General features: G+C 44.0%; 1 protein-coding gene across 4 annotated transcripts in view; it reads right to left on the minus strand.

Moving 5' to 3' along the window:
• Positions 1 to 12,347, minus strand: part of LOC143297882 (delta-1-pyrroline-5-carboxylate synthase-like) — a 41,085-nt gene that overhangs the window by 23,562 nt on the left and 5,176 nt on the right. Inside the window, exons 1-6 of one of the 4 annotated variants that reach the window (XM_076610439.1) lie at positions 7,852 to 8,674; positions 5,753 to 6,058; positions 3,364 to 3,510; positions 2,579 to 2,677; positions 1,593 to 1,745; positions 278 to 499 (exon numbers count right to left, since the gene is read on the minus strand). In XM_076610439.1, the coding sequence (XP_076466554.1) occupies positions 278 to 499; positions 1,593 to 1,745; positions 2,579 to 2,677; positions 3,364 to 3,510; positions 5,753 to 6,046 (915 nt within the window). In that variant the 5' untranslated portion in view covers positions 6,047 to 6,058; positions 7,852 to 8,674. Of the gene's footprint in view, positions 1 to 277; positions 500 to 1,592; positions 1,746 to 2,578; positions 2,678 to 3,363; positions 3,511 to 5,752; positions 6,253 to 7,847; positions 8,675 to 12,347 lie in introns of those variants that run through there. The other 3 variants (XM_076610429.1, XM_076610421.1, XM_076610413.1) reach the window with 3 other exon arrangements.

Here is a 12,347-nt window from a genome sequence, read left to right on the forward strand (position 1 = left end):
CCTGTCACAACACCTACCTGTCACAACACCTGCCTGTCACAATGCCTGTCACAACACCTGCCTGTCACAACACCTGCCACAACACCTGCCTGTCATAACACCTGCCACAACAACACCTGCCACAACAACACCTGCCACAACACCTGCCTGTCATAACACCTGCCTGTCACAATGCCTGTCACAACACCTGCCTGTCATGACACCTGCCACAACACCTGCCTGTCACAATGCCTGTCACAACACCTGCCTGTCAAGTGCCAAGCGATTCCATTCTCACCTTGCTGCCCATGCCACCCAGGCCGACGCGTGACTTGTCACCGATGATGATGGAGGAGTCCCTGGTGGTGGTGGGACTGTACGTGCTGATCAGCCGGGCGTCCGGAGTGCCAGGGGGCGCTGTGTACAGGCCGTCCACGTCACTCATGATGATCAGCAGTCGTGCCTCAATCTCCACAGCCAGGGATGCAGCCAGGCTGTCGTTGTCTTTGATGCTGATCACCTGGCTCAGGGGAACACGAAAACAGAGAGACGTGAAGCAAGATAGGAGATGCAAGGATTCTGTATTATCTCTAAAAGAGAAGGGAACAGGTAGACAGCTGTGTGACAAGATACGAGATGCAAGAATTCTTTATTATCTCCAAAAGAGAAATTGTCGATTAACATGCTTGCTGACAAAAAGGTGATATACACATTAAGTTCACAGAACAACGACAAAGTCCGACCATGCTCCAACATAGTGAAGGTCAAATAACCCGTATTATGCTATGCCCTATGATACTAATTGCAAGAAACAGAAAATAAAGGGAAGTAAATGGATTATTTATAAAACAATGAAATGTACAATACACAATGCACAAATTACAGATGTAGATATCAGCAAACATGCTATCATTTGTTTAAAATTAAGTTGGATGTGTAGTTGTTTTGTTGTTGTTGTTTTTTTGTAGCTGTTTTTTATAAATAAGTTAATGGCAAAAACTGAAAAGAGAGAGATTATAACTGGTGATGATATTCAACATTACATTTTCAATTCTGAATGACATGTATTTATTTAAACATATATTTTGTAAACAATATATCTCATCAAAGTAGTAGTGAATACTAACTTGTCAAAGACTTGCTTTCAAAAAATGAAAAACTAAACTGAAAACCCCAAACTATTTGAAGGTAGTAGTAATTATGAACTTGTCAAGACATTCTTACACAAACTGTTTGAAGGTAGCAGTAAATATGAACTTGTCAAGACATTTTTACATAAAGTGTTTGAAGGTAGTAGTAAATGTGAACTTGTCAAGGCATTCTTTTTTTCTTTTTTTTTTAATCAAATACTAAAACAGGAATCTGGTGAACAGTTCTTCTGTGCACCACCCCAGCGACTCTTCACAGAGTTGAGGGAGAGGAAGAACAACATCAACAACAACAAAAACAACAACAACAAAACAAGAAGAAGAAATACTAAACAGAAAAACCCTAATTATATAACATATTTCTTTCTAAAAAAAAAAAAAAAAATGTTTTCAAAGGTTGATGATTAAGTACAAAAACCGGCATCCACAAAAACACATCATGCCAATACAAATGAGGATGCTGACCCCAGCCAGGTGTTTGTCAGGTTCTGGTGGAGAAGCGACAGCATCGTTGGTGTTGATGATGGGGATGGTGTTGAAGGCACACAGATTGGACAGCGTGCTCCTCAGGTTCTCTCGGCTGAAGTCGTTCTCAAAGTCTTTCTTTGTCACCAGCACCTGGTCATCAGAAAGCCAGGATGAATCTTTCTTTCTGTCGTTGTGTTGGTAAAAAAAGTGTTTGTCATTCATCCAGACGGTACCTTGTATGGTCATTATCCCTCTTCACCTTATCTGTGCATGAGTGAAAAACACAGACCAACTAAAAACTTTGAACAAATATTTATCCACTTAAGTACAGCAATTTAATTAACTCACTCAGTACGGCCAGTCCTCTCTTCTCCTCTACACAGACCCCTCGGATGTCCAGTGGGTGTCTGAATGACCCAACCTTTAGCTTCCGTCGTCAGAATTGTGGTATTCTTTGTCAACATTCACCTCTTCAGCATAAGACCCTTCCGCTTGCAATATTTTGATGGTGGTAATTGGGGTGAAACGCTGTTAACGTCGTCTCTTTTGCCGTTCATATGGACAGAGTTAAGCAAACTGACACTAAGCAAGCAAAATAAAACCACATCCTTTCTTTTCCTCGTTTCAAACATGTACTAAACCAACCCACATGCATGACAAAGCCACTGTTTATTATGGTCTTTTGAGACCAAATACAAATCCGACACATCAAAGATCTAAACAGCCTATTCCCAAACTCATCCAAGAGTCTCATAACAGTAACTGCTTAACAACTATATGGCAAAACATGGAAGAGAAACAGAGATTGAAATATAATTGTTTCTTGGCTTTTTGGTAAAGACCAAAGTGGAGAACATGTGTGTAAACCAGCAACCACAAAGCAAAACAAACAAACAACAAAAAAACAAAAAAACAAAAAAAGAGGCTGCAGTAAGTGTTTATCTGTGCTTCTAGCACACACAGCTGTGTGTTTGATTGCTTACCTGAGCGGTTTTGAAGCCGTACTGCTGGAACATGGCGTCATACATGAACATCAGTCCATTCTGCCCCACCGCTGCACAGGCCCGTGGCTCCAGGTAACGCTAAACATTCCACACAGGCTGTGATGACTGGACTGCTGTGCTGAACACACTGATAGAGTGAACAGTATGGCACATGTATGGTGTGTGTATACATGTGTGTGTGTGTGTGTGTGTGTGTGTGTGTGTGTGTGTGTGTGTGTGTGTGTGTGTGTGTCTGTGTGTGTGTGTGTGTGTGTGTGTGTGTGTGAGTGTGTGTGTGTGTGTGTGTGTGTGTGTGTGTGTGTGTGTGTATGTCTGTATGTGTCTGTGTGTGTGTGCCTGCATGCATGTCTGTCCATCAATCTGTCATACGCTTTTTGAGTAAAACATGCACACACTTACATCCATGTGTAAAGGTATAAAGACATGGCATCATGACAACACAGCTGTGTACAGATACATGCATAAAGACAAGCATGTACATGTCGTTCAGAATCAAATATAGATGTGCTGCATATCACACACATACACACACACACACACATACAAACAAACAACACACACGCACACGCACAAACACACACACACACAAACAGACACACACACACAAACAAACACACACACACACAAACAGACACACACACACACACACACACACACACACACACACACACACACACTTCCCCGCCCCCCCCCCCTCCCCAGATCAACTAAAACATCACACCAAAGAAGGAACCAAACAGAAACAGTTTCCTCAAGACGCTCACTGAAGCTTGCTCCGTGGCCAGGTGGTTGAGGTTCTGCCGCAGACTCATGGACATGAGGGACTCCTGGCGAAGGCGCTGCTTCCCAAAGGCCACCGCCCCACTGGTCACCAGGATCATCTCCTTCTTCTGCTTCTGCAGTTCTGCAACCTGCACACAGCGTCCACAGCCCCTGACGCTCCATGGGACTCCACACACAAACATATGACATAGTGGAGTGATGGCCTAGAGGTAACGCGTCCGCCTAGGAAGCGAGAGAATCTGAATGCGCTGGTTCGAATCACGGCTCGGCCGCCGATATTTTCTCCACCTCCACTAGACCTTGAGTGGTGGTCTGGACGCTAGTCATTCGGATGAGATGATAAACCGAGGCCCTGTGTGCAGTATGCACTTAGCGCACGTAAAAGAACCCACGGCAACAAAAGGGTTGTTCCTGGCAAAATTCTGTAGACTGAAAAATCCACTTCGATAGGAAAAACAAATAAAACTGCACACAGCAAAAAAATACAAAAAAATGGGTGGCGCTGTAGTGTAGCGACGCACTCTCCCTGGGGAGAGCAGCCCGAATTTCACACAGAGAAATCTGTTGTGATAAAAAGAAATACAAATACAAATACAAATAATGACGATTCGGATTCGGATTTGGATGGTTTATTCAAAAAAGCCCATGACCCGTCATGAAGGAGTGAACATAACAATGACATGTACAGCGACAAGGTACAGTGACACTGACAGGCATGATATCTGAGTGGTTAAAAGTGCTGGACTTTTCAATCTGAGGGACCAGGGTTAGAGTCTTGGTGATGGCGCCTGGTGGGTAAAGGGTGGAGATTTCTCCGATCTCCCAGGTCAACATATGTGCTGATCTGCTTGTGCCTGAACCCCCATCATGTGTATACATTTCGCACGCAGAAGATCAAATGCGCATGTTAAATATCATGTAATCCATGTCAGCATTCTGTGGGTTATGCACCCCCGAAAACAGAGTATGGCTGCCTACATAGCGGGGGAAAAAAACAACAAAAAACTATCATACACTTAAAATGTTAAATGTCTGTCTGAGTGTGTATGTTTGTGTGCCTGAAATGTAATTGAATGACAATGGAAATGAATATTGAGTGCCCAATAGCAGCCATCAGTCGCCTCTACCCAGGTAGGCATCCTGTTGTGCAAATGACCCCGAGTTTGTATAAAGCACTTAGAGCTTGATCTCTAATCAAGGGTAGGTGCTATATAAGTATCTATATCATCATCATCGTCGTCATCATCATTATTTACCATTAACTATGGGGTATGTATATTTTCTCTTGCTGGAATTAAGAAAACTGGTGAGTTGCTTTTACCTTGAAGAGTGATGTGATAAGCACACACACATACTCTCGCAAACACACACACACACACACACACACACACACATGCGCACACACACATAAGTACACACACATGCACACAACACACACTCAAGTAACACACACACACACACACACACACACATGCGCACACACACATAAATACACACACATGCACACAACACACACTCAAGTAACACACACACACACACACACACACACACACACACAATCACATCAATCAATCAATCAATCAATCAATCAATCAAAATGTGTAAAGATGCATATACACATGTATAAAAACTATATGTCCACACATTCACACAGTATGCAAAAACATACCTGGCTCTCTCTCTCTCTCTCACACACACACACACACACACACACACAGAGAGAAACACACACACACACACACACACACACACACACACAAGCAGAGAAGATATATATATATATATATATATATATATATATATATATATATATATATATATGTCAATGGTGAGACTTTGAACACTTATCAGTATAAGTACATTGTGTTTTATATAAAAAGATTCTGTAGTTTCAATGTTCAAGTGAGAAATGCTATCAGTAACACTGGGCAAAGTCCAGAAATTATCTCTGTGGCCAGACAAATGGTTATATATATATACATGTATATGAGTGGAAATATCTTTAAAAAGATAGCCATGTCAGAGATATAATTTTCCATGTCATCTTTGCAGGTTGATAAATTATAGTATAAAGTTATAAACCCTAATGACTTTCTGGAAAATATAACAAGAATATGCTTTACAAATAAACAGCTGCTTTTACATACCATTCTAAAAGTTACTGAGCTGAACAGTAATTAATCTATTGTCTGCCCACACATGCGACAACATTTGTTCTCAGCTTAGGAGTCACTGACGTCTTCATCGTTCATGACAGACTTCCATTAAATGTAAAAATGATACGAAAAAAACCCTCGTAAATGTATCTTAAGTGTTACATGTGACTGTAAAAATGCAGACAACCTGCAAGACACACCACAGCCCTCCCACCTGTTCCACAACGGAAGCCAGGCGACCAAGGGCCAGACCGCACTCATCCTCCCGTGTGATGACCGCACTGCCCAGTTTGACCACTACTCGCTTCTGCTTGGACAGATCACTGCGCTTCACAGGGACGCTGACCGTGTCCGAATTGTACAGGCGACAGTGTCTTCCCCATGGTCTGGCAGAATCGTTGTGTCCCTGGCATCGACCGATGGCAGCAGAAGACGGGGGAAGGGCCTTGGAGTGGCTGCCAGTGAAAACACTGGATGGCAGTCTCTTCAAGGTGCTCGCTCTGAACATGGCGTCTTTTATCTGCGGGGAATAGGACATCAGATTGTCAGGTTTTGCTGAATGATACTGGTTAAGCGATGTATGTTGTCTTTAGTTTTGTGCCCTCTTATTAGGCTACGGTATGTTGCATCTTTCTTTTCTTTTTTTTTTTTTTTTTTAAACATATTCATGTATATATACATATGCCCACACATACACACACACACAGAAGGTAACACCTTGCAGCAGCTGCTGACATGTCAAAATGAAGGGTGCTGGAGTGCTTCCAATCGCACCCACCCACCCACCCACACATACACACACACACACACACACACACACACACACACACACACACACACATACCCCACCACACCCCATACATACATACATATATATATATATATATATATATATATATAGTGTGTGTGTGTGTGTGTGTGTGTGTGTGTGTGTGTGTGTGCAAACAACACTGTGTTTAAAAAGAGCTCAGAGCTTGATCCAAGGCTTGGCACTACAAAAGTGTCCATATTATATATTACCACTGACATATAATTATCAAACTTATGAACCCAGTTTCCACAGGTGTTTCCTGATGTTAATTAATACTGTGCAAAAATGAGCTTTCAACTCAGAAAGTCGCTCTGCATGTCCCAGAACATGGAGGTCAGGTGGACACCTGTTCAGAAACAGTTTACTAAGCATTGTCAATGTGCATATTACATTTTGGCTACTTCTTAAAACATGTATGTTATATGCCAGTCTGTAAATGGGGAAGCCTTTAAACCAATGTACACATTTTTAAAAAACAACTATAAAATGTTAGGTTTTATACTAATGCCATTGGAAACAGCAAAAATTAATGTGCACAGGCACATCACACGCAGTCTCAATTCAGCACATGTGCATACGTGCATATATATATACATATACATATATATATATAGATAGATAGATAGATACATACATACATACATACACACATACATACATATGTACATACATACATATGTGTGTGTGTGTGTGTGTGTGTGTGTGTGTGTGTGTGTGTGTGTGTGTGTGTAAATTCAACTGTCATTCAACAGATCATGGAGCAGGTTCATTCAATTCAAGACATGCAATGAAGAAAATGTGTTGTGAGTGTCTGATCCAAACTGTATGATGCAATCAAATTGAAACTTTGATCAACAATAAAACTGTTCATACATAGCTGATATTTTCTCCCCATCAACTAGACCTTGAGTGGTGGTATGGACGCTAGTCATTCAGATGAGACTATAAACCGTGGTCCCGTGTGCAGCATGCACTTAGCGCACATAAAAGAACCCACAGCAACGAAAGGGTTGTTCCTGGCAAAATTCTATAGAAAAATCCACTTCGATAGGAAAAACAAATAAAACTGCACGCAGGAAAAAACAACAAAATGGGTGGCGCTCTCAATGTAGTGATGTGCTCTCCCTGGGGAGAGCAGCCTGAATTTCACACAGAGAAATCTGTTGTGACAAAAAAGAAAAAAATACAAAATACAAATGCAATTCAATATTATAAAGATGATTTTTCTTTGCAACTTTTTTTTTTTTTTAAGAAATGTTTCATCAGTTACATTGTGCTCTCTCTCTCTCTCTCTCCCTCACACACACACACACACACACACACACACACACCCAGAAAACATACTTTATCCAAGGTACGTTCACAAAGAATATTGAAATCCCAGGCAAAACATCGTTTTGTTAGCAACTGGCAAATGGCAGAGATTAATTTCCTATCGTGCGGTAGTCACGCTGATAAAACATGCACACAAATCACTGATCCTGATCGATATACTTACCTACAGCAACAGACTAAAACAGAACCCAAAAGCACCGCTTTGACGTCACTTCACTCACTACTTGATGTTCTTGCTGTGGCAGTCTGTCGGCATCTGTGAACAGGCGCCACGAGGTGTAATGTCTTTGCAACAACAGACAGGCCCGCGAGCATGGGTCGAACTGCAACAGCTGATTGCTTCAAGGGTCAAGGTCATCAGTGGAGACCGCACTGTGACACGACTCGAATGGACGTGACTCCGTTACTGAAGTAAGTCACAGTGTGTGAGTGGACGGTTGGAAGCGATCCAGACCCCGACCTTCACGGAAGAGAAACAGGCACAGACCCGAGATCTGTGACTGCCCCCTCGGTTCCGGCATCTCTGACGGGTATGATGCAACGGTCCTGTAATTCTTCAAAGCGGGGGAACGCGCACTCGACGGTTCCTTTCACTTGAGACTGGATGATGCAAGGCTGGCGACACCGTACGCGGTGGGGTCGAAGGGTCGAAAGGTGTTTCGCACCAGTGAGCCCAGTAGTTGTGCACAGTCAGCGACAACCTTAATCCCTACAGGCTGCTGCCTGCTGGCGTCTCCGAAAAGGAAGGGAGAGGGGTGGGTGCGTGGGGAAAGTATTTCAACACAGCGCGCCTGTACCAGAGAAAGAGAGAGAGAGAGAGCGGGGAACGAGGGAGAGAGTATGTCTGCATGTCTGTCCATATGTGCGAGCAAGCCACAACTGACATGCATCAATGTCCGATTGCAGGATTAAAACGTATTGACGCGAATTGCACAAATATGGAATGCACTACCAACTGAAGTTAAACTTACACAAAATACTAACATATTCAAAAATGTCCGTGACAATAATACCATCCATTAAAAGAACTTTTTTTTTTTGGGGGGGGGGGGGGGGGGTTGTGATGAATGAACTCAAAGTTCTTGCTCAGTGAAGCGTACTTGCGTATCCCAGCAAACACCAACAAACAAAAGAAAATTAATTAATAAAATAAAAAGAAAGAAGTGAAGATGAAGATTCGATGGGGAAATATAAAAAAAAAAGGCCGAGAGGTCTAGGCAGATGATCTGCCAGTCCCTGCACTACAACTCCTACTTTCAATTGTAGTAGTTGTAGTAGTGCGTAGTAGTAGTAGTAGTATACATATATAAATACTACTACTACTACGCACTACTACTACTACTACTACAATTGAAATATAGCCGGGGTGTACCAATCATGCCGGGGTGCATCGTGTCCGTGTCGCCCCTTACACGGTGTGAATGCAGGCCTGCGGTGTTGCCTGGCATGGCGGGTCAGTATATAACTAATGTTCTACAACAACAGCCGGGCTTCATAATCATCATCAAGAAGACACATGATGATCCATAAGAATCACCAATAAACAACAACAAAACCCAATTCTTCTGCGATGCGATGGACATCAGTGAAACAGAGAAATCAGTGTGTCTACTTCAGTGAGTGGTGACGAAGAGGACTGACGGACTGAGGTGTGGCGGATGAAGACAACAGGCAAGGCACTGCATGATGTGACGTGTTCAACACCCTGCTGCCTCAGTACATGAAACTCAGTCCACATGTGACCCTCTCAAGCCCGGCCCCAACACCAAGGTGTGGATATTTAACTGACGAATGTACAAAGGATTGGACACATTGGCGGAGAATAACAAAGTGAGGATATTTAACTGACGAATGTACAAACTGAATGACTGGACACTTTGGAGAATAACAAAGTGAGGATATTTAACTGAGGAATGTACAAATGACTGGACACTTTGGAGAATAACAAAGTGAGGATATTTGACTGACGAATGTACAAAGGATTGGAGACTTTGGAGAATAACAAAGTGTGAGTGATGACAGTGGTGGTGGTGGGTCAGGTCAGGTCATTAGATCTGCTACTGGTAACCTGTAATCCAGTACAACCTGTTCAGGGTCGGGTTCTTGGCGACTAAACTGGCACTCCCACCGCTCCCTTCCGGGACTGGTGATGACAGTATTTAACTGACGAATGTACAAAGGATTGGACACTTTGGAGAAAAAACAAAGTGAGCATATTTAACTGGCGAATGTACAAAGGATTGGACACTTTGGAGAAAAAACAAAGTGAGCACGTCCTGCAAAGAACAGAAACCGAGTGAAGTGCCACGCCGGGCAGACCAAGGCAGACTGCGGACATGAAGAAGACGTACGGCCTGGGGACGAACTGAATGCATCCACGGAATGGACATGGCCCAAGTGAAGAGGATAGCCCCAAACTGATCGAGTCCACTGGAGGAGTTAGGAAAACGTGCTGTTGTGGCTTTGTGCTCCTAAAAAGAGGAGTCTGAAAAATTCAGTAAAGTTAGCCAAGTAAGGAGACAGACAGACAAACAGGCTTAAACAATGAGAGAAGATATAGAGCTTGCGGGCAGATCAATATCTGTATATCGTTGAATCAAAAAAACCACTTTCGATTGAACTGCCAAGCCGCACGACTGACCACCCCCACCTGACCCCCACCCATCCCACTTCATACCCAAACCAACCTTCAAGGGGACAGTGATAAAAACACAGTGAGACCTCCCCCCTCCCCCCACGTACTCCCCCATTCCCCTTTTTATCTGGAGGGAGGTGGTAGAATGGTAAAGACGCTCAGCTACCAATGTAGAGAGTCCGTGAGGGTTCGAATCCCGCTCTCGCCCTTTCTCCGAAGTTTGACTGGAAAATCAAACTGAGCGTCGATCTAGTCTTTATAGGATGAGACGATAAACCGAGGTCCCGTGTGCAGCACACACTTGGCGCACTGTAAAAGAACCCATGGCAACAAAAGTGTTGTCCTCTGCCAAAATTGTGTAAAAAGAATGCCCCTCTGATATGTACACAAATGTAAAAGCATGCACTCAAGGCCTGACGTTGGGTTATGCTGCTGGTCAGTTTCAGTTTCAGTTTCAGTTTCTCAAGGAGGCGTCACTGCGTTCGGACAAATCCATACACGCTACACCACATCTGTTGAGCAGATGCCTGACCAGCAGCATAACCCAACGCGCTTAGTCAGGCCTTGAGTGCATGCTTACATATTTGTGTACCTATGAAAGTGGATTTCATTTTACGTAGTTTCGCCAGAGGACAACACTCTCGTTGCCATGGGTTCTTTTTCAGTGCGCCAAGTGCGTGCTGCACACGGGACCTCGGTTTATCGTCTCATCCGAAAGACTAGACGCTCAGTTTGATTTTCCAGTCAAACTTAGGAGAAAGGGCGAGAGCGGGATTCGAACCCACACCCTCACGGACTCTCTGTATTGGCAGCTGAGCGTCTTAACCATTCTGCCACCTTCCTCCTTGCTGGTCAGGCATCTGCCAATCAGATGTGGTGTAGTGTATACGGATTTGTCCGAACGCAGTGACGCCTCCTTGAGAAAATGAAACTGAAACTTCCCCATTTATCCTCTCCCGGTTGTACCGTCAGCGAGTATTCCGATCCCCCCCCCCCCCCCCCCCCCCCCCCCCCCCCCCCCTCGTGCACACACACGGCCCATCTCCTGATCCACTGAGATACAAGTCGATGTCCTCTCTCCTTTCAGCTTTTTTTTTTGCCCCCCAGCAGAACACTTGACAGCCCCAACTGCCTCATGAGTTTCCCCCCCTTCCTACCCCCCACCACCCCGCCCTTCTCCGTCCTCATCCCCTCCAGCACACTGCAGCGCTCAGACCTTCCCTATCTCCATACTTTATAACCTCCTCCCTTTTTATTTATCTACTATTATTATCATCACCATCATCATTACTATCATTATTTCATCAGCACTGAGTGCAGAGAACGAGAGAGTGGAAAGAGAAGTTTCGCTCCACTGACTGTTTGATTAGGCTGTGCCATTCAGTCACTTAGCTGTCAACAGTGTGCAGGTAAATAATTCATTCAGTCAAAAGCCCTTACTACCAACGGCTTCTCCGTCTGCTCTTTGTTTAAGGTGTAAGGTTAACTATCCCATAGTCTTTTGCGGCCATTGGGACAGTCATGGATTCACGGGGTAGTGAATTCATATCCACTGTGTCGAAGGCTTGGCCGACTACCGCGGGGCCCAATCCTCTCCTTCCGCCGTCTGAACCGAGACTGATGTAATTCGATCAATGGTTCAGCCTGTTCCAGCCAGCAAGTAACGGATAGGCGGTTTGAGTCTGCGGGCAGAAGCAGCTTCTTCCATCTCTGGTAGCAGTAAAAACTGTGTGCCTTTCGTAGGTTTCACGACGAAGACAAACCGGCGAATCTGGCGCATGTATGTGTGAGCGTGTGTGTGGATACCTCCACGCACTGAACGGGGTGAAACTGAGGAAATTAAATCTTGAATCTTAAAATGTGTGTACATGTGTGCGCAACAAGTGTGCACAAAAGTACACACACACACACACACACACACACATATATATATATATACGTATGATACATACATACATATGTGTGTGTGTGTGTGCGCGCGCGCGCGCACGTGTGTGTGTGTGTAAGGCTAGGATAGGAAAACTACAA

Source organism: Babylonia areolata, chromosome 2, assembly GCF_041734735.1.
Source record: "Babylonia areolata isolate BAREFJ2019XMU chromosome 2, ASM4173473v1, whole genome shotgun sequence".
NCBI lineage: Eukaryota > Metazoa > Mollusca > Gastropoda > Neogastropoda > Buccinidae > Babylonia > Babylonia areolata.